We start from the raw sequence: 23808 nt of genomic DNA on the forward strand, positions 1-23808 counted from the left end.
CCCAATTTCTTAAAATGCTTGGCGAGGATTTTGTAGTCCCTTATAACCCGTTCTTTTCCTAGATGTTTTACAGTCCCCATGGACTGATAGATCTCTCGGTATTCCTTGTGAGTAACGATGTCAGAGCACTTACAAAAAAACTTTTCTACAATGCCAAAAACCTTGTCTGCAGGTAAAAATGAATGTCCTCTGACAGAAAACATGACAAGAATCATGGAAATGTTAGCGGGTGCTTTGGTTTTTAGCCAGTAAACTAGAGCATGGATTACATGCATGTTCTTGTTTTGGCCTCCATTTCCGTCTGCGAACAGCCTGATACAGGTGATTCGATTTATCGAAATGTACCTCATCTAAAAACGAAGTAATGGCTGATGACACCTCGTTTGGCCCTCTTCCAGCCTAAGCCACATTCCATACATAAAATTTTGGATTCTGAATACTGACATCGCTAACACACAGTGCATAAAATGACATTGGGCGCGAATAGAACACTTCACCAATTGATAATTTAGGAAGTGGTTGTGCCTGTTGCAAATCAAAGCAGAAGGACATTGTGTCACCAAGTCATTCCCTAATAAGTTTGTGAAAAGCCTGTGAGTGAATTTTATCTGCTCCCAAATCAGCTAGTAAAGGGTTCTTTTATCAGAAAGAGCATTCGAGCGCAGTAACCACAAGCATCCATGGATGGTGTCCCAAACCCAATGTTGAACTGTGTACGGAAAATATTCTGGAAGAACCACCTTTTCACTTTCAGGTCCACGGAAACATTTTCCTATGGGTAAGTTGCCATCCATGTTGATGGAAAGTGATCGGGCATGCAAGCAATACCACACTGTCAAGTACGATATCAGGAACAGCCAACAAAAGAGTGCGATAAATGCAGGCTGGGAAACATGATTGTGAACATAATATATTTTGAACCGTTCACCGTGGTGCACATAATACGATTAGTTCCAAATCATGTTTTTCAGCACTGAATTCCGATGGGAAAGAGAAGTTTAAAATTTGTGCTGGTTGCTTAAAAAATTCCAGAATTCTTCAATGTATTGAATCTTCGTCTTAAAAACAGTTGATCAGCATTTTCAACTAGAGCCCACAATTTGACTCCTGCACACATTCTGCGTCCTGTCTGTTATGTTTAAAGCAATATGGATTATTGTGTTTTCATAATTCAGCTTGTGGGCACTCTATTTTAACTTACATTCTGAAAACACCATGTCACATAAGTTGCATTTTAATTTTCATTTTTCCATAAGATTGGTGTTCACCTTTGTGCTGTTTTTATAGAAAAACCTTTACTACTGTTTTTAAGATGAAGATTCAATAATAGTTCCAGACACAAGGTTTCGAATTGACATTGTGATAATTTTAATTGTTCATGTTATCACGGTTTTAGAAGTGCTTTAATATTGTTTTTTAGATGTAATGTAATTTTGTTTTTAGACTACTGTAATTTAAATTTTGACTCTTGTCTTTTTAACATGTTTATGACTGTTCAAGAACATCTTTTTAAGATTAAAATTAAGGCTGAAGATGCTCTTTATATGAGTGAAACATGTCCCTTTGAAGAATTAATTGTATGAAAGTGTAAACATCAATAAAGGTGATTTGTATTGAATAGGTGACAAGAAATGCTTCTTATAATAATTGCTGTGAATAACATGATTCAGTACAGAACAACCATGAGAATAATGACCTGTAATAGTACTTGATACATCGCTGAACTTCGTCACTTGATAAACCAATCAATGTATCACCATGTCAATAACTTAGCACGATCAAAAATGCGGGCTCCCACGCTGTCATCCACGACGCAGTATGAAGAATTAGGCGCTTGTTCTAATAATGCAGAATAGAACATCACATAATCTACTGATGCAATTTACAGTTTAACTGATTCCTGCTATGTCGCTTAGGTTTTCAGTTTACTGACAACTAATGCCCTCTTGTAAGACAGTGGGGAAGTTACAAAAAGTAGTTCAAGCTTTCCTCTACAAGATAGTGCTAAAATGTTAATTTTCGTCAAATGGCGCTTAGTCTATTGATTCTTAACTCTATCTGATTAATGGTTAGTCTCTGTGTGGTATTCCTATACTGTGTATTATTTCTATGCTATGAGTTATAATCAGAGAGATGTTGATAAGAAATAGACTAATTGATATCTGTATTGAAAGCCTTTGAAGCTGCTTAACTCTCTTAGTCCTGACTGCCAATCTATCTACCAATTAAACGGCTGCTAAAAATGCAAGGGGCCATTCTGTCAGACACGTTCTTCTTTCACCTGTATCTTTAATCCCTACTGCACAGTGGCAACAGAAGTAATACTGCTGGAAAATTGAAGCTTTTGCTCTCTAGAAATATCTATAACATGTAATATCAACAATAGTTGTTGAATCCAAAAAGAAGTCGTGGGAAGATTTTGGTAATAACCTGAAAAGGCTAGGTCAAGCAGCGGGGAAACCTTTCTGGACAGTAATAAAGAATCTTAGGAAGGGAGGGGAAAAGGAAATGAACTGTGTTTTGAGTCATTCAGGTGAACTCTGAATAGATCCCAGGGAATCACTGGAGAGGTGGAAAGAATATTTTGAACATCTTCTCAACGTAAAAGGAAATCTTCCTGGTGGTGTTTCGAACAGCCAAGCTCATGGGGAAGAGGAAAATGATGTTTGTGAAATTACGCTTGAGGAAGTGGAAAGGATGGCAAATAGACTCCATTGTCATAAAGCAGCAGGAATAGATGAAATTAGACCTGAAATGGTGAAGTATAGTGGGAAGGCAGGGATAAAATGGCTTCATAGAGTAGTAAGATTAGCATGGAGTGTTGGTAAGGTACCTTCAGATTGGACAAAAGCAGTAATTGCTCCTATCTGTAACCAAGGAATCAGGAAGGATTGCAACAGCTATTGAGGTATCTCATTGATTAGTATACCAGGCAAAGTATTCACTGGCATCCTGGAAGAGAGGGTGCGATCAGGGGTTAGGAAGTTGGATGAAAACCAGTGTTGTTTCAGACCACAGAGGGGCTGTCAGGATCAGATTTTCAGTATGCGCCAGGTAATCGAAAAATGCTATGAGAGGAATAGGCAGTTGTGTTAATGTATCGTAGATCTAGAGAAAGCATATGACAGGGTACTGAAGGAAAAGATGTTCGCCATACTGGGGGACTGTGGAATTAAAGGTAGCTTATTAAAATCAATCAAAGGCATTTATGTTGACAATTGAGAATTGATGGTAGAATGAGTTCTTGGTTCAGGGTACTTACAGGGGTTAGACAAGGCTGTAATCTTTCACCTTTGCTGTTCGTAGTTTACATGGATCATCTGCTGACAGGTATAAAATGGCAGGGAGTGATTCAATTAGGTGGAAATGTAGTAAGCAGTCTGGCTTATGCTGACGACTTGGTCTTGATGGCAGATTGTGCCGAAAACCTGCAGTCTAAGATATTGGAACTTGAAAATAGGTGCAATGGGTATGGTATGAAAATTAGCCTTTCGAAGACTAAATTGATTTCAGTAGGTAAGAAATTCAATAGAATTGAATGTCAGATTGGTGATACAAAGCTAGAACAGGTTGATAATTTCAAGTATTTAGGTTGCATGTTCTCCCAGGATGGTAATATAGTGAGATTGAATCAAGGTGTAGTAAAGCTAATGCAGTGAGCTTGCAGTTGCGATCAACAGTATTCTGTAAGAAGGAAGTCAGCTGCCAGACGAAACTATCTTTACATCGGTCTGTTTTCAGACCAACTTTGTTTTACAGGAGCGAAAGCTCGGTGGACTCAGGATATCTTATTCATAAGTTAGAAGTAACAGACATGAAAGTAGCAAGAATGACTGCTGGCACAAACAGGTGGGAGCAATGGCAGGAGGGTACTCAGAATGAGGAGATAAAGGCTAATTTAGGAATGAACTCTGTGGATGAAGCTGTACGCGTAAACCGGCTTCAATGGTGGGGTCATGTGAGGCGAATAGAGAAGGATAGGCTGCCTAGGAGAATATTGGACTCTGTTATAGAGGGTAAGAGAAATAGAGGGAGACCAAGGCGACGATGGTTAGACTCAGTTTTTAATGATTTAAAGATACGAGGTATAGAACTAAATGAGGCCACAGCACCAGTTACAAATAGAGGATTCTTGTGACTTTTAGTATAATCACAGAGGCTTGCAGACTGAATGCTGAAAGGCATAACAGTCTTTAATGATAATGTATGTATGTATGTATGTATGTAATATCCATAGAGGTAGTAAATAATACACTAGAGATAGCAATGGTGTTGCAGTCGCGTGCGGAGTTGAATGAGCGCGCTGTTTGGCAAAAGCTGGATTGTTTGGCACTGTCACTACTGGAGTTACTTGCTAAATTGAAGTCTGATACTCCTCTTAAGGAAAATGTCAGTCTCCTGGGCAGCTTATGGCTGCACAGGGAGGTTCATAAAGGGCAGAGGCGTATCATTTCACAGGTATGTGTATTGAAATTCATTTTCATGTGAATGTATGTTGGGTATTCAGCCCGAAGGCTGGTTTGATCCTCTGCAGCTCCGCCAACAGCTGTCATAAATAGCCTAGGCGTCACTGAATAGGCGTACTAGGGAAATGAGGAGTGAGGTAGTTTCCTGTTGCTTTCCTCACTGAGTCAGCCGTTGCTATTACATATCAGTCTGCCAAGCCCACTGAAATGCATGCAACAACCAACCCTATGTGCGATATTTTCACACCATTCATAACAGGGACTGGCTGCATAAGGAATGGTATTACTAGCATCACTCATACCTCAGTCACTTTCACATTGTCAAAGCCAAGGATGAGACTGAGACAGGTCAATGAAAGTAACAAATTTGATATAGCCCATACCAGAAGACATAGTGCACTATAAACACTACATCTCGCCAGCAAAGGCATTTCATGTGAATAAGATATAATAATTTGTGTGACACTTATCACCATGTGGATTGGCCTACTTGCGCTGACTTCGCGGTTTCTTTCCTTGTCGGCGTGAACAAGATTCTTTCGACCTCCTTGAAGACTGAAATTAATGTTTTGGGAAATATAAGAGAAGACATTTTTCTTTCACTGAATGGCCATGTCTTTGAAAGCGAATATCTGGAAAATCCAGTGAAAGATTATACGAATATAGGCCTATGTATACATCATGTTGGCAGATCATACATGAATGATCCCTATGCTAGAAGTAGGTTAACAAAGACAATTATGTTTTGTAACCAATAGGTTGATACACTGTTACTCTTCATTGTAATCAGAAAGTAATGTTGATTTCTCAACATATTTCCTACAGCGCTGATTATATTGACTGGTATAATTGGCTCCTCATGGCCATGATTACGCAGTGTTTAGAGGTTAACTTAATGTATTTCTTTTCCTGTCTTTTAATGCCACTGATGTGCATGATATCGAGCAAGTGGATGCGGGTTTTGGGTCGCGTAGTTGTGAACTTTCATTCAGGAGATAGTGGGTTTGAAATCCACTGTCGGTAGCCCTGAGAGTGCTTTTCGGTGATTTTCCATTTTTACACCAGGTTCCTTCCCACTCCTAGCCCTTTCCTATTGGATCGTCTCCATAAGATCTACCTGTAACGGTGCAACGTAAAGCAAATTGTAAACAAACAAAATATTGTTGTAAAGATTTGTTCAGGTCTCTTCAATCATATCATTTACTACTCTCACTTTCCATTAAAGGAAGTCATTTTACAACTTAAAGTCTTAAAGCAAATCAAACATTTCATCAAAAGCTAAATAAAAAATTTCATAATAGACTGAAACCACAACAGAGTGTTATATTTCCATTTGTAACCACGTTTAGGAAACAGTTATGATAATGATGATAATAGTAGTAGTAATAATAATAATAATAATAATAATAATAATAATAATAATAATAATTTTGGCTTTAAGTCCCACTAATTACTTTTACACTTTTTGGGTATGCCGAGGTGCCAAAATTTAGACCGGCAAATTTCCGACACAAGGCTGACTTATTTGAGCACTAAATATCACTACACCGAGCTCGATAGCTGCAATCGCTTAAGTGCGGCCAGTATCCAGTATTCGGGAGATGGTAGGTTCGAACCCCACTGTCGGCAGCCCTGAAAATGGTTTTCCGTGGTTTCCCATTTTCACGCCAGGCAAATGCTGGGGCTGTACCTTAATTAAGGCCATGGCCGCTTCCTTCCCACTCCTAGCCCTTTCCTGTCCCATCGTCACCGTAAGACCTATCTGTGTCGGTGTGATGTAAAACAACTAGCAAAAAAATATATATATATATATATATCACTAGACTGAGCTGGGATCGAACCTGCCAACTAGTGCTCAGAAAGCCGGTGCCTTAACAAGAGGATGACAATATTTATTCTGTTTTGCTCCAAAATATCGCCAACGTTTTTAGGCCTAAAAACTCTCTTATTTGCTTCATACGAGAGGGAATGTTTTCGGTCATTGAACAGAATTATGTCGAAGTCCTGACCATTTATTATATTTACACAAAAGATAGCGAAATATATGTATTCCCATTGAAAAGGTATGTTGTTAAAAGACTTAACATGAACTGTAAATGATTTTGTTTACTTAACTGCAATTGAACACCGTCCTTTCTTATCAAGCATTTGTCCTGTATTTCTTCTTTCTGGCTTTCTTTCTGCGGGAGAGAAACTTCGCAAGTATACTGTAGTGTCTGAGAATGTTTACATGTAAGAATTTTAAACCATATCAATATACAAAAGGTTTAAAAGTCTCCTATTTACATTGATGAGCACAGTGGAGCGAGCTTTTTGCCAAACAGCTGAGATTTCAGCAATGTCCGCTGGCTACAGTGATTCTCTCGCAGGCGGTAGAGCCGCTGCTACCTCTAGTATATTATTTACTAACTGTATGGTAGTATCAATATCAGTGAACTTTTATAAAACACTTCCTTTCGATGTACTGCATGTTTTATGCTTGGTGGCTCTGCCACTCGCATCGTTTATTATCTCGTTCACTTATACGAGGGAGTATCAAATATAAACAGGATTTTATTTTTTATTTAAATTCATTTATTGAAAAACACAAGGCAATTACAATTTCCCCCCACATAGTTTCCTGATTTGGAAATGCATTTGTCCCAGCGTATGGGCAGCTTTTTGATGCCCTCATCGTCAAAAGAACAGGGTCATGTCACCAGTCAGTTGCGCACAAAGTCTTCCACAATCTCATCATCTTCAAATCGTTCCCCTCCTAGAGCTTCTTTAAGCGGTCCAAACAAATGGAAATTGCAGGGTGATAAGTCTGGGCTTTAAAAAGGAGGATGATCAAGTGTAGTCCAGTGCATTTCCTGTAGCTTGGAGACAGAGCTGCAGTATGTGGCCGCGCATTACTGAATCGGTTGGTCTTGTCTTTTGCGGCGATATACAACCCTTGCCTTGTTCAACAGCTCGCAGTAGTAATCGGCATTGATTTTGCGTCGCTCATGCAAAAAATCAATGAGCAAAATGCCTCGCCGTTCAAAAAAGCAGTTGCAAGTACTTTGCCTTCTGATAGTCAAGTCTTGGCTTTAACTGGTGCAGCCTCCCTTTTCCGCCACCACTTCTTACACACACACGTCCTTGACAATGTTTGATCAATTTCCGGCAAATCTCCTTCATGAGCAAGAAATTTCATTTTTTGCGTTGCCCAGTGGAGGGGTGCACCTGTTGCTCTGACACCGTGAGCGTTACTGATGAAACGGCGGGAAATATCTGAAAGCACACTCTCCCCACTCCTAACGGTCCCGTGTAAGCATAGCAGAAGCGCGGGGTCAGTCCTACCAACCGTTGATGTTCAGGAACAAAAATTCTGTTTATATTTGATCAACCTTCGTACATTTGTTTATTTACCTCCGACAGTATAAAATGGAAAAATATATAAGAGATTTTGAATACATGATGTTTTAACATTAAGTGATTGATTTATTGACTGATGACAATGATGACTTTGCATCCTCTAATAACAGTGATGATATTTCTGTAAGTCTGCTGCTGCCTAGGCAATGCCATGTGACAAATGTAGCTCCAGTTCCTAGTAGTTCTGTTAGTGAACACGAGCAGTCAGATCCTTCCTCTGAAACTATTGATAGTTCGGACAGTGATTGATAAGAAGATAAGTGGGTACTGATAATCCGCCTAATGGTGGCTTTGGTTATCATGAACTTCAAGGATCAAAACAGTATTGTGGTGACATTTTTCAACAGGACAATGCTTGTCCACACACACACGGTACATGTCTCTATGAATTGTCTGCATTAGTTTAAGGGGAGGTGCTACCCCCTATCTTTGCAATGCTAATTTTACGTACTTCAGGTACACATTTTGTGATAACAATCAATAATATCACTTTCAAATTTGGTATGCATACAGCTTAAGGGCTTTTGCAACAACAATTGTTTTTAGACTGAATAATTAACCGACTGAATTTATATAATTTTTTAACGGACATCTATTTTTATTAATTTTTTTAACACATTGTAACCAAATAAAATCCACAGTTTTTAAGTAATGATGTTATGAAAACACAGAAATTTGTAAAATACCCAATAGTATAAGTGATTAAAATTGTATGCTCATATGTCTAGTACTACCTGAAATGTTGATACCTTTTCTTTAAAAAAAAAAAAAACTCAAATGGAGAAAACAAAGGAACAAGTTAAGATTACCTTTTTATTGCATACCAGCAGCAGAAAGCATACCTAAATGAATAATCTGGTTTCCACTAGTCAGTTTGTCACTACATGTGGTGTTATTGTCAAATTCCCTGCTTGCAAAAGATTTTCTCTTTTCTCTTTGAAGAACCAGGGGTACTTACGGAGGAGCATGCTCCTACAGGTGACTCTTCTAACCTCACACTTCCTTCACTAACAACTGTATTTGCACTATTTTCACTAATATTATCATTTGTATCGACACCTGTATTTATAGATGTGACTTTTCCTCTACTAGGGCCTGCTTTTCGACATTTTTGAATTTTAAAAACTGATTTCTGTCTAGGCATTTTGAAGACTTGTTTACAACATGTTTTCATACGAGGGAAACAAACAATGAACAGAAGAGTGGGAATATGTGACACAGGCTTGCCATAACACAAATGAACACAACAAAAACATACCCTTTGGTGATCAACATTACTTTCACCACAGAAAGGAGAATATCAGAGTATATTTAAGCATTTTAACTTAAACTGAAAATGGGCCGTAACCTCATGTGTCAAATTGTTATTTAAATTGTATTTGAGAGCATTAGGAATGATTGTGGCTAATCCTATTACTCATACATAATTAAGTACACTTCAATATTTAAAAATCCACCCTAAAAATGTAAAGAATTTTTGAACCAGAGGGGGTACCACCTCCCCTTAACCCAATCGCATCATTTGACGACCCTAGCCCGCAAAAGTCATTTGTGGCATATGAATTCACTGACGAGCTCAGCTCGCAGCAATGCCCTGCTGTATAATCAATACATAGTTCATTAACTAACTCAGAGATGCCACTTGTACCAGTATGCATTCTGAGCTGAAGTGCAGACATGTAGCTTCAGTTATTTCCCATGCTCCAGATTGTCACACACTTCTGGAACAAGAGATAAAAGAATCTCTGTTCATATTATTTCGCTCCCGTCAGTTGCAATCATGGCGTGAAGCGATGTGTTGGTGTTGATGGAGATGGAATACGAAAGCTAATAAATAGTGTTTTAGAGAGTGATTATGAAGGCAGTGATGTTTGTGATGATGAAATAGACCCTGAAGGTATTAGTTAAAGTTTGAGTGATGCATGTAATAGAGCAGATAACACTGAAAGTGATACAAATGACGACGGTGGGCCAAGTCTTTTGAAACGAGTTCGTACCTCGGCGCAGACTAACTTGACGGACTGGAACTGGACAAAAAGTGACAATATCCCTGTTGTACATACGTTTAGTTAATACAGCGGGGTTAGTGATAACCAGGGAACGGATTTATATGTACTAATAATTATTGAAATATGTACATATATATTTAGTTATTTTTATTGAAATATGGAATTATATATGGACTTAAAATTACACATGGTTCATGTTTATGGGTTGCTGTAGTCACGTCCTAGTTCGTAAACCATGAGCAACGGCTGAGTGGCCTAGTAAGTGGTCCTGATAGTCGGGATACCAGTTGCTATGGAATGGGAGTGGGCATCTCAGACATATTCTGAGCCGTGGCCCTCCTTGTGCTCAGGCGGCTAGGACTATACAATTCACCGGTGGTCCATAACCCGTTAGAGGAGAGATCCTCTCTTGGACTATGTGCAAGTAGGGCAGCATCCTGCTTCATGAATTTACCGAGCTCAGAACACTTTAAGCAAGCCTCGGACCTATGGGAGTAATGGAGTCCCACTCCCATTTGACAGGCGAGGGACTCCTTGGAAACAACTTGGCGAACGAAATGGAATTCGATGAGGAGCTATCAATATTAATGGGGCTTATGGAAGAAAGGAGGTAGAACTGGCTGAGTCAGCACAAAGGATGCATCTGGATGTGCTAGGAGTAAGTGATATTCGGGTAAGGGGGGATAATGAGGAAGAGATAGGAGATTATAAAGTGTACTTGACGGGTGTTAGAAAGGGAAGGGCAGAGTCTGGGGTAGGGCTCTTTATCAGGAATACCATTGCACGCAACATAGTTTCTGTTAGGCACGTAAATGAGCGAATGATGTGGGTAGATTTGTCAGTGGGAGGAATTAGGACAAGAATTGTGTCCGTGTATTCACCATGTGAGGGTGCAGATGAGGATGAAGTTGACAAGTTTTATGAAGCATTGAGTGACATCGTGGTCAGGGTCAACAGCAAGGATAGAATAGTGCTAATGGGCGATTTCAATGCGAGAGTTGGGAATAGAACTGAAGGATACAAAAGGGTGATTGGTAAATGTGGGGAAGATATGGAAGCTAATGGGAATGGGAAGCGTTTGCTGGACTTGAGTGCTAGTATGGGTTTAGCAATTATAAATACATTCTTCAAGCATAAGGCTATTCACCGCTACACAAGGCAGGCTAGGGGTACCAGGTCCATAACAGACTATATCTTAAGCGACTTTGAATTCAGGAAGTCTGTTAGAAATTTACAAGTTATCCTGGGATTTTTCGATGACACAGACTACTATCTGATCTGTAGTGAACTAAGTATCTCTAGGCCTAGGGTAGAGAAAGTGAAATCTGTCTGCAAACGAATAAGGGTAGAAAATCTCCAGGACGAGGAAATCAGACAGAAGTACATGGATATGATTAGTGAGAAGTTTCGAACAGTATACAGTAAGCAGGTTCAGGATATAGAAAGTGAATGGGTGGCATACAGGGATGCTGTAGTAGAAACAGCAAGGGAATGCCTAGGAACAACTGTGTGTAAAGATGGGAAAAGGCGAACGTCTTGGTGGAATGATGAAGTGAGAGCAGCCTGTAAACGTAAAAAGAAGGCTTATCAGAAATGGCTCCAAACAAGGGCCGAGGCTGACAGGGATTTGTACGTAGATGAAAGAAACAGAGCGAAACAAATAGTTGTTGAATCAAAAAAGAAGTCATGGGAAGATTTTGGTAATAACCTGGAAAGGCTAGGTCAAGCAGCAGGGAAACCTTTCTGGACAGTAATAAAGAATCTTAGGAAGGGAGGGAAAAAGGAAATGAACAGTGTTTTGAGTAATTCAGGTAAACTCATAATAGATCCCAGGGAATCACTGGAGAGGTGGAGGGAATATTTTGAACATCTTCTCAATGTAAAAGGAAATCATCATGGTGGTGTTGCAAACAGCCAAGCTCATGGGGAGGAGGAAAATGATGTTGGTGAAATTATGCTTGAAGAAGTGGAAAGGATAGTAAATAAACTCCATTGCCATAAAGCAGCAGGAATAGATGAAATTAGACCTGAAATGTTGAAGTATAGTGGGAAGGCAGGGATGAAATGGCTTCATAGTGTAGTAAAATTAGCGTGGAGTGTTGGTAAGGTACCTTCAGATTGGACAAAAGCAGTAATTGCACCTATCTATAAGCAAGAGAACTGGAAGGATTGCAACAACTATCGAGGTATCTCATTGATTAGTATACCAGGCAAAGTATTCACTGGCATCTTGGAAGGGAGGGTGCGATCAGTCGTTGAGAGGAAGTTGGATGAAAACCAGTGTGGTTTCAGACCACAGAGAGGCTGTCAGGATCAGATTTTCAGTGTGCGCCAGGTAATCGAAAAAACTACAAGAGGAACAGGCAGTTGTGTTTATGTTTCGTAGATCTAGAGAAAGCATATGACAGGGTACCGAGGGAAAAGATGTTCGCCATACTGGGGGACTATGGAATTAAAGGTAGATTATTAAAATCAATCAAAGGCATTTATGTTGACAATTGGGCTTCAGTGAGAATTGATGGTAGAATAAGTTCTTGGTTCAGGGTACTTACAGGAGTTAGACAAGGCTGTAATCTTTCACCTTTGGTGTTCGTAGTTTACATGGATCATCTGCTGAAAGGTATAAAATGGCAGGGAGGGATTCAGTTAGGTGGAAATGTAGTAAGCAGTTTGGCTTATGCTGACGACTTGGTCTTAATGGCAGACTGTGCCGAAAACCTGCAGTCTAATATCTTGGAACTTGAAAATAGGTGCAATGAGTATGGTATGAACATTAGCCTCTCGAAGACTAAATTGATGTCAGTAGGTAAGAAATTCAACAGAATTGAATGTCAGATTGGTGATACAAAGCTAGAACAGGTCAATAATTTCAAGTATTTAGGTTGTGTGTTCTCCCAGGATGGTAATATAGTAAGTGAGATTGAATCAAGGTGTAGTAAAGCTAATGCAGTGAGCTCGCAGTTGCAATCAGCAGTATTCTGTAAGAAGGAAGTCAGCTCCCAGACGAAACTATCTTTACATCGGTCTGTTTTCAGACCAACTTTGCTTTACGGGAGCGAAAGCTGGGTGGACTCAGGATATCTTATTCATAAGTTAGAAGTAACAGACATGAAAGTAACAAGAATGATTGTTGGTACAAATAGGTGGGAACAATGGCAGGAGGGTACTCGGAATGAGGAGATAAAGGCTAATTTAGGAATGAACTCGATGGATGAAGCTGTACGCATAAACCGGCTTCGGTGGTGGGGTCATGTGAGGCGAATGGAGGAGGATAGGTTACCTAAGAGAATAATGGACTCTGTTATGGAGGGTAAGAGAAGTAGAGGGAGACCAAGACGACGATGGTTAGACTCGGTTTCTAACGATTTAAATATAAGAGGTATAGAACTAAATGAGGCCACAACACTAGTGGCAAATCGAGGATTGTGGCGAAGTTTAGTAAATTCTCAGAGGGTTGCAGACTGAACGCTGAAAGGCATAACAGTCTATAATGATAATGTATGTATGTATTATTATTATTATTATTATTATTATTATTATTATTATTATTATTATTATTATTATTATTATTATTATTATTATAGTCTGTATTGATAGTTCAAGCACACAACTATGAATGATGAGTTTTCCACCTAATCAATACGTTATTTTACATAGTGTCAGATATTATTTACATTAAAAGACAGTACTGATTTCGACCTGTAAATAGGTCGTCTTCAGCTGTTGAAGAACCGCTTAATAGGGACTGTACAGAATAAACACTACAAAATTAAAACAAGAATTTCATTAAAACTATTCTAATAAATACTTAACTTTAAGATATATGCATATGGTACAGTTTTGGAGTTAAAGGGCTTTTTGCTTTAGGTCCCACTAACTATTTTTACGGTTTTCGGAGTAAAGGGCTCTTATCCTGGTCCCATAATTGCCACATATTTCAAAAATTATATTTGCTGAGGTTAAAATTGGAGACAATTCTTAGAGTTTATAAAGAATCAGTGACATTCTGGTGCCAAGCTCGAGTATCTAATGTGTAATGCCAACACTGTGTCCAGCGGTTTTATGATATGATTCAGAGTGCATTGTACCGGGCGAGTTGGCCGTGCGCGTAGAGGCGCGCGGCTGTGAGCTTGCATCCGGGAGATAGTAGGTTCGAATCCCACTATCGGCAGCCCTGAAGATGGTTTTCCGTGGTTTCCCATTTTCACACCAGGCAAATGTTGGGGCTGTACCTTAATTAAGGCCACAGCCGCTTCCTTCCAACTCCCAGGCCTTTCCTATCCCATCGTCGCCATAAGACCTATCTGTGTCGGTGCGACGTAAAGTCTCTAGCAAAAGCAGAGTGCATTGTTGGGCTGCAAATATGCGGGAAACATTGTGTTCATGAGGATAGGAGGTTCAGTTACCTGTTTACAGATACATAGCTTATTTTCAGTCTATATGAATGCTGAAAAGCATGCTAGATTATATTAGACTCCCTTCTTGAGGTTTATTTTGCTGTGTGTGACATATTGAAATTTTAAAAATCTGAGAAGAAGAAAAGCAAGGTAGGAATTAGAATAACTGATAGAGAAGACCTGCTAAATAAGTTGGGTACTATGGTGTGTGTGTGTGTGTGTGTGTTATTTATGTGTGAACTGGATATGTCCTCGAGCATAGTTAGGAGTTTGCTGCACACTGTTGCGTGTACATTGTTTGGCTGTCGTAGCATTAAGAGTTAGAGGTAGTGGGGAGGCGGAAGCAGCTTGTGGAGGGGGTGGTGTGGAGTGGGGTTTGTGCTTGCTGATTCTTTTTAAATATGTGTCTTTTAGAATGGGCATGACTGTGTTGAAAAGAATGTTTGCTTTCTCTGAGATTTAGTTTAAGTTGAAGTTAGGATTAGCGTATTGGTCCATTCTGATGTAAAAATCTTCCATTATATTGAGCAATGGGCCTGTGGGGTTCATATTTAAAATTTCCACCCCCTCCACAAGCTGCTTTTGCCTCCCCACTACCTCTCACTTTTAATGCTACGACAGCCACACGACTTTCACGCAACAGTGTGCAACACGCTCCTAACTATGCTCGAGGACATATCCAGTTCACACGTAAGTAACACACACCATAGTACCCAACCTATTTAGCGGGCACTCTGTATCAGTTATTCTAATTCCTACCTTCCTTTTCTTCTTTCTCAGATTTTTAAAATTTATCTGAGGGAACACAAGTATGAAGAGGGGAGCACCCACAACTTACTATCATTGATTTCAGTATGTCACACAGCAACGTAAACCTCAACAAGGGAGTCTAATATAATCTAGCATGCTTTTCAGCATTGATATAGACTGAGAATAAGCTATGTATCTGTAAACAGGTTACTGAACCTCTTATTCTAATGAACACAATGTTCCCCGCATATTTGCGTACCAACAATGCACTTTGAATCATATCATAAAACCGTTGGACATAGTGTTGGCATTAAACATTAGATAATCGAGCTTGACACCAGAATGTCAGTGATTCTTTATAAACTCTAAGAATTGTCTCCAATTTTAACCTCAGAAAATATAATTACTGAAATATGTGGCAATCATTGGGCCAGGATAAAAGCCCTTTAACTCCAAAACTGTACCATAAGCAAATATCTTAACGTTAAGTATTTATTAGAATAGTGGCATTCATGTTTAATTTTAATGGCATTCTTGTTATAATTTTGTAGTATTTATTCTGTACAGTCGCCATTAAGCAGGTTCTTCAACAGGTGAAGATGACCTATTCACAGGTCGGAACCGGTACTGTCTTTTAATGTAAATAATATTTGACACTATGTAAAATAAAGTATTGATTAGGTGGAAAACTCATCCTTCATACTTGTGTATATGACAAGCCTGCCATAACGTCTCATATAGAATCATTGTCCATTGTTGTTGTCCGTATTTAAAACGGAAGTTCCTTTTGAACTGTTGAGAAAAAATTGGAGAACAAATATACACATATTTAATGAGGTAGTTTAACACTTCTTGCAAACAATCTTTTTGAAAAGTTAAATATGAACAACCTTTTCTACAATGCTTGCAACGTTTTTCAAGTAAGGTCATTCATATATAACTTTGCAGAAAGATTGTTTGCAAGAACTGTTAAAATGCAGAAAGATTGTTTGCAAGAACTGTTAAACTACCTCATTAAATATGTGTATGTTTCTTCTCCAATGTTTTCTCAATAGTTCAAAAGAGACTTCCGTTTTAAATACGGACAACAACAATGGACATCGATTCCGTACAAGACGTTATGGCAGGCTTGTCATATTTCAAGTTATATTTCATTTTTTTACATTACCATTGAAGACAACAAAAGTTTTTATAAGAAGTGAGGTCAGTTTGTGTAAATATGTATTTATATTTATATCTTTTGCGTTTCTCAAAAATGTCCTTAAAAAGGCATTGGGTTCTTCCATTTTTTCATTTTCTGAATTTTGAGTTTTGTAATCTACCACGTGATTTTATGGCTGATGAAGTCTCAAATAGAGATGAAATATGTCCCTAATTATATTTAATATATTTTTTAATTAAATAGTTCACTTGTAAAGTGATGTGTGTTGACTGGTGGACCAAAACCTAACATTGTTTCTTAGTTTTAATGTTGATATTGTACAGTGAAGCTCAGTGCAATGGGAGAGTTGTTCATCAGTTGTATAGTGTGCGTTTTCCACAACCGCCGGACACCTTCCCACACGCTCTTTTCTAAGGTGTATCAGCGAGCCTTGGAGATCAGTAGATTCACGGCCAACAGAGACGACTGTGGTGCTCCACGACTGCGGCGCACACCCGAGTTTGAAGAGGCTATACTCCACGTAGTGGAAGAGGTCGATACTACGAGTACCAGAAACATAGCAGGGACACCAAATGTGGTTCACACAACTGTCTGCATGTTCTGCATTAGCAGCAGCTACGCCCGTACCACCCCCAGAGGGTATAGGCAATGCAGCCACAGGATTTCACATCAAGAGCCTACTTCTGCAGGTGGTTCTTGCACCGTTGTTTGGATGATCCCCACTTGCCGCATCGGATCCTTTTCACTGATAAAGCAAAGTTCACCAGGGAAGGTGTTTTCAGTACCCGCAACAGTCATGTGTGGGCTGCTGAAAACCCACATGTTGCGCGCCCCCATTGGTTTCAGCAACGATACGGCGTGAATATTTGGGCAGGGTTCCTGAATGGATGTGTGGTTTGGCCATACCTTCTTCCACGAAATCTCATGGGTGTCGCGTACTTAGTATTCCATGAAGACGTACTGCATGAGTTCTCAGATGATGTGCCACTGCATTGCGTCAAAATATGTGGTTTCAACACGATGGCGTACCACCTCATTTTCACTTGTGGTCTGAGATCGTTGCACCAAAGATTTGGGCAACAGTGGATAGGTCGCGGTGGCCTGATTGCTTGGCCTGCACGTTTACCCGACATGAAAACTTTGATTTACGAGACCCCTGTGGAATCCGTGGAAGACCTACTGGCGCGGGTTATGGCTGCAACGGATGTTGGAAGACCAGGGATTGGTGATCATGTGTGCGAGAACATGGTGCGGAGGTACCGTGTCTGTGTTGACATCGGTGGTCGTCACATCGAGCCCCAACTGTAATTGGACCCAGACGACAAACAACAGAAGTCGGACTGAGCTCCGAAAATTCGGGAGCTGTGAACGTGTGCTGTGATTTTTTTTTGCTGGTAGAGGGAAGACGGTACATTTACGGACACAAGTTCCCATGATAAACTTAACAGTCTTGGTCCCCACTGCAAGCCCTCAAAGACTGTAATGGGAATTTAGAAACACACTGTATAGTAATCTCTGTATTAAATATCTCCATTTCTTGGTAATTGCAATTTGTGTTAAACATTGATTGAATAATGTTGTCCAGGCGTTTGACAAGAACGTACATCTGTCTTTCAGGTGTTCGTATAATATATGATCAGGTCCGCAGACTTTTGCATTATTTGTGCGTCTGATGACATCTTCCACTTCTTTTGACATAGTTAATGGTATGTCATCTTCCACTTCTTTGAGGTAATCAATGTTATATGATTTGTATTGTTATTCACAGGTTGTAAAACTGGTGTGGTGTCATTACTCTGTAGAAGGTCTATAAAACGTGTTTCCCCATTCGTCCATAGGTATGTTCCTGCTGACCTTTGGCTTCCTTGGCTGAAGTGCGTTATAAGGTGATTCTTTCATTCTTGTGCAGAACTGAATTACTTTCTCTCTTCTCTGAGGATCTCGTTGGTATTCCTCGTGCAAGAGTATTTCAATAAAAGTTCTTTTGAGGGTGAACTCACATGAATGGTAGAGCAATTAGAGCTTATTTTCTAGCTTTGTAAGAGGTTTTGTTGTACCATGGTTTTGCTTGTCTGTTATGCTCCATTTTGGGTTCAGTGACACTAATCAAAATTGCTTCAAGCCTGTATAAGGTAATATGTGGGTTTTCTTCAGTTGTGTTAATTATTTCTTGTTTTTCCATTTAACTTCATTTGTAATATTTTTTGTATTTCATCTTCTTGACAAATTAATGTACTGTTAATTAAGGTTCATTGTCCAGTTATACTCATCTTAACCACCACCTCATTGTGTGCCAAATATACGGTAGTGGATCAGTGTACAGTATTGGAGCTGTTATTTATTGATTAACTGGACGGTAGTGTAAGTGTTCAAAATGTGCGCCATTGCACTGTGGGCAGTGTTCATAATGGTCACCCAGATTTTGAAACAGCCTGAAACATAGGTTGCTGGAGAATCTTGAAAAATAAGTCGATCTTCTCACGTAATGCAGCACAATTCTGGTTAGATCTGTACAGCTGAACACTTTCTCCTTTAATATTTGCCCTCTCGAAACTAAGAAAGCGGGTTGTTTGGTGATAGATGAAACCATCTAAGTGAATGTGACTTTCATAGGAGAACCATGCAAAGAGCAAGAAATCTGAATCCTTGTACACCATGGCCAAAGATCTAGCACAATCTTGTATGCGTATCTAACTCCGTCAATTGCTGCCCAACCTGTATGTGGTACGGAAATCCACCTATATCTTTAAACCATTGCCGAAGCAACGCAATGCTGATGTTCAATTTCAAGGACTTCGTTTAGTGACTCCCGAGATTTGATTGAGGACTCATCCATGATTCTCATTTCTGGACACAGTTGCAGGCCTACCAGACCTTCCCTTCCGTTGACATTTTACACTACCAGTTCGACAAAATTTTGTAACAGTTTGCAGAATAACTGTTGTTTGGTACCTTATTAAATTGTTCACAAAATTGTTCCACTACTAACTTCAGGCTCGGCCTGCCTTGTTAGCCATTTCTATACAAGCAAAATATTGTACTATAAAACTTTTTCCTCCATTGTGAGACCTGTTTTCAACTCCAACCTCACAGCACAATGTTCTTTGCACTACTAGGAACACACAATGCTGATGCAATGATATGCCGACGAACAGACATGCTTATTAGAGCTGTGCAAAATCAAATGCTGTACAGTATATTTTGGCGCATACCGTAGTTTATATACATTTTTTTTCAATACCTTCATTCAACTGTTATTTGAGGTCATTGTCAGGTTGTACTCATTTATACCATCACCTCATTCTGATGTACTTGATTTACTATTTTATTAGTACATTCATTGTGTTGTTAGAGGAGCATTGTCAGGTTGTATTAGTCTTTACCACCACCGTATTGTACTGTACTTTACAACATTTATAATTTACTCTTTAAATGAAGAGTGAGATTATCTGCTCCTTTTAATGCAGAATATATTGCGAGAAACCTTCTTCTTGCTATTGATTACTGAATGTGTTTTGTATGTTGCAGAATGTCCTAAAAATGGATGGCTCAGTACTCGGTGGGCAACCAATAAAAGTGGAAGCCGCTGTAATGGATGCACAAGGAGCATACAAGAAATTGGCTGAAGCAGATCCTGAAATTGTTATGAAAAATCTGTTGGATTCAGATGAAGAGGAGGAGGAGGAGGAGGAAGAAAGTCCTTTCAAAGTTTTTGTTGGGAACGTTCCAACCTCGTAAGTACCATAGCTTTTGCTGCCAGGTATAATTTTTTCCATGAAGGTTGAAACAGTGTTTGCATATACGGAAATGTGTAATGTGAAATAATTGAAAGAAATCAATTTGTTGAGGCATTCATTTTTTGTGCCTTTTTTCCTAGTCATTTTGGGAGCAGTTTTATTTATTTGCTGGCAGACATTTTTCTTATACTTCGAGGTTTTAATTATAGTATTCTTGCTTGTTCTGCTTGTCCTCACACGTCATCAAATTTCCAGGTAAGAAGTAGATGTATAGCAATAGCTTTTACCCTGAATTTTCGAGGAATATGCTGGACTTCCCTGCACTTCTGCATACTGCATTCTGGGTAGCTCAGACAGTAGAACACTCAAGTTGTTGGGTTTGATCCCTACTCTGTCCGGTGGTAGACGTCAGCCTCATATTGGTAGATACACCTGAACCTAATGAAACTCGTGCAGGTTAAAATTCTGGCACCTCAGCTTCTCCAAAAACCTTAAAAATAGTCAGTGGGACATAAAGTAAATAATATTACAGTGTTTACTCTGCTATAACACATACCCTTAATTTCTGACTTACCAGGTCTGGATTGCAAAAAAACCTTTCAAGTGACCAGACAGCAACTGCAACATTTCAGTTAACAGTTAATGCAGGATAACATGTTATCTAATGTTACTGTTACCTTCGGTCATTTGTCAACTCCAGTAACTTACTAGAGCAATGACAGAGTAATCAGACATCCTCCTTTCTCCCGGACATGTCCTACATTGTAGCCTTCAGTCTGGCGTCCAGTAGGAATTTTCCCCTGTGCATTGGCCTTGGCTAACCCCCCCATCCTTCTCCCCCTCTCTCACTTTCTCACCACCCCATATTTCTCAATGTCCTTCCGGCTCCCGAGCTCCATGTCCCTAGCGCTCGTGTGTAGTGTTTAATTGGGAAGTGTCCAGTACACAAGCAGGAGAGAACATGAGCAAGATAATAAGTTTTATGGCATCCTTATATTGAAAGTGATAGACTATACTACAGAAAATTGAGTGAGAGCGGCAAGTCGTAAATACAAATTGCAGTCGTGTATGATTCATTGTTGGCATAACTACAGAGACAAATTATTGGGGGCAAAGAAAACATCTGGTTCCTTTTGTGGTGTGAAGAAAGGAAAATTCAAAAATGTGGACATGATGATGATGCTTGTTGTGTAAAGGGGCCTAACTTCACAGTCATTGGCCCCAAATGTGGACGTAAGAGTTCTGGAGTGCGTTAGAGAAGCAAGAGATAAGGTCAGAACTGTAAATCTTGAAATGATGCATTTTAAAGCATATGAAATTTCACGAAGTCTTGGTATTGCAGGGAAGGATTTTAAAGCGACTAGAGGTTCGTCAGATCACACTGTGCGTCAAAATAGACTAAGTTTGCGGAGAAAGACACCACTGTGTCAGTGGTTTCAAGCAGATTGTACTTACAAAGTGATCAAATTTCACCGCTTTGTCGCAAGGCTACGCAAAGAGCATGGTTCTCTTATCTCAAATTGGCAACGCTGATCATTTCCACTGTTCTTCAATATACTGTTAAGTACCACAATCATTGCAGCTGGTGCATCAAGGGTTCTACAGGAAATGGAAGATTGTGATTCACTGTTATGTTAGCCCTGACAGCTGACTCCATTGCATCAAGCGTTCTGATGATGATGATGATGCTTGTTTAAAGGGGCCTGACATCTAGGTCATCGGCCTATCAAGCGTTCTAAATAAAACTGCTGGAAATTTAAAAAATAAAAAAATAAAACATTTATAATGCATTTTTATGTTAACAGTGGCCGCTGACAGCAGAAAGCTTCCACGTCATTACATATTTAAAAGGAGAATGCTGCCAAAAGATTTTCCCAGTGGTATTCTAGTCCAAGTACAAGAGGTAGATTGGATGAAACCTAAATTAAAGGAGGGCTAATTGAAGACAGTGTGGGAATGTTGACCAGGAGCCCTGTTGAACAAGAAGTCCGTGGTGGTGGTGTTAGACAGCTTCTGCCACTCTGTATTAAGAGAAAGCAGATAAACATGGCACAGACATGTCCAATCATCATCCCAGGTGGCCTTACGTGAATTGTACAGTCGTTGGACGTCTCCATAAATAGGCCATTCAAAAATCACGTTGCTTTCTTGTAATGTGCAAGTGGGTCATAAGTGTGTGGGTACTAATCATGCCCAATATAGTCTATAAAACAGTTTTAAGAAAACAAGAATTTATTCTGCTGTGGACGGAATTATAAGCCGATCTGTTCTGGAAAGAGAAGAGTGAAAAATGAGGATTCTGATCGAGCAGGAGACTATGAAAGCAGTGACTATAGTAACGATCCCACTGAGTAATCTGAAGTACACTTGTGCAAAAGGTAACAAGAAATTAATTATTAATAGTTACGTATATGGAATTCTAGAAGCTGGCCTGAGGAATGGATACAGTCAATCTTTGTCCCAATCCACAAGAAAGGATCGAGTGAGAAAATGTGGAAATTACCGCTTACCTGCTTTGATTTCACATGCCAGTAAAGTTATGCTTCATATCCTACGTAAGAGACTCCGGGCATTCCTGGAGTATCAAATTCCTGAAGTCCAGACTGGATTCATGAAAGGAAAAGGCACTCAAGAACAGATCTTTAAGCCTAAGACAAATCATAGAAAAGGCTAAATTCAATGTTCCGGTATACCTGTGCTTTATTGACTACCAAAAGGCCTTTGATACCGTCAAATGGAACCATCATTGGAACATTTTAGATGACATGGGTTTGCCACTCCATTTGATTGATCTCGTCAAGTCCTTGTGTAAGGAAAATACAGCCACTGTGAAGATTCAAAACAAACGGTCAAAGCAGTTTTGTACGAGGGCTGGAGTTCGACAGGGTTGTATCCTGTCACCGTAACTTTTCAATCTCTATGGTGAATAAGCAATTAGATGACTGGGACAAAGAATTTTCCATTGGGGGATGCAAGATCAACAACTTGAGATTTGCTGATGACACTTGATAGAATCATCTGAAGAGGAGTTGACAGCTGATCAAGAGAGTGGAGGATTGAAATTGGATTACGCCTAAATCGACAGAAAACCAAAGTCATGATTGTTGATCGTAAGAACAACAACAGTCCACATATCCAACAGATTGTAGTTGTGAAGTTGTACATCAGTATGTATATCTAGGCTCCTTACTATCCAATTCTGGTGGTTCCAAAGATGAAATAAAGCGAAGAATTGAAATAGCAAAGGTAGCAATGATCCGTCTGCAGAAGATCTGGAGAAAGATAATATCACCACCATCAATACTAAAAAGAAGCTTGTTGAATCTCTAGTCTTCTCAGTCTTCTTGTATGGCGCAGAGAAGTGGACCATCCTTAAACGTGATCGTGAACGGATAGAAAGCTTTGAAATGTGGTGCTGGAGGAAAATGTTGAGGATTCCTTGGACAGCTCATCGCACGAACGCATCAATCCTGAACCAACTTCAGATAAAAGTTTGTCTATCGTGTAAGGTCTCCCAGTGGACTGTACACTGAGACGAGGATGAGTACCAACACGATGGATTGACATGGTGAACAGCCCCCTACAGAGTTCTCTCAGAGTAACCACATTGAAAGCTTTAGATAGGGAAGAATGGCGGAGTATGGTTCATCGGCTAGATAGCTGAATTTTATGATAGTCACGACGCCTCAGTCATGAGGCAAATCAAAGAAGAAGAAGAAGAAAATATTCTATAAAAGTCAGCTGGTATTAAGAACAAATATTTTGTATTTCAGGCAGTTACTGCATGGTGACATTGAACTCCATGTGGTTCTGTGGGATGGTGCTTAGCCATGTGACCAGTCAGCTTTGATAATGCAGGAGGGGGCTGATACAAAACTGGTTTTGCAT

At 39.5% G+C, this 23808-nt stretch overlaps 1 protein-coding gene across 1 annotated transcript in view; it reads left to right on the plus strand.

Annotated features, from left to right (window-relative positions):
* The window catches only part of LOC136874793 (uncharacterized), a 311583-nt gene that overhangs the window by 165791 nt on the left and 121984 nt on the right, over positions 1-23808 (plus strand). The window contains exon 6 of the mRNA XM_067148465.2: positions 19712-19917. Coding sequence (XP_067004566.1) covers positions 19712-19917 — 206 coding nt within the window. The remainder of the gene's footprint in view (positions 1-19711; positions 19918-23808) is intronic.

The sequence above is a fragment of the Anabrus simplex genome, chromosome 5, assembly GCF_040414725.1.
Source record: "Anabrus simplex isolate iqAnaSimp1 chromosome 5, ASM4041472v1, whole genome shotgun sequence".
In the NCBI taxonomy this organism is placed as follows: Eukaryota; Metazoa; Arthropoda; class Insecta; order Orthoptera; family Tettigoniidae; genus Anabrus; species Anabrus simplex.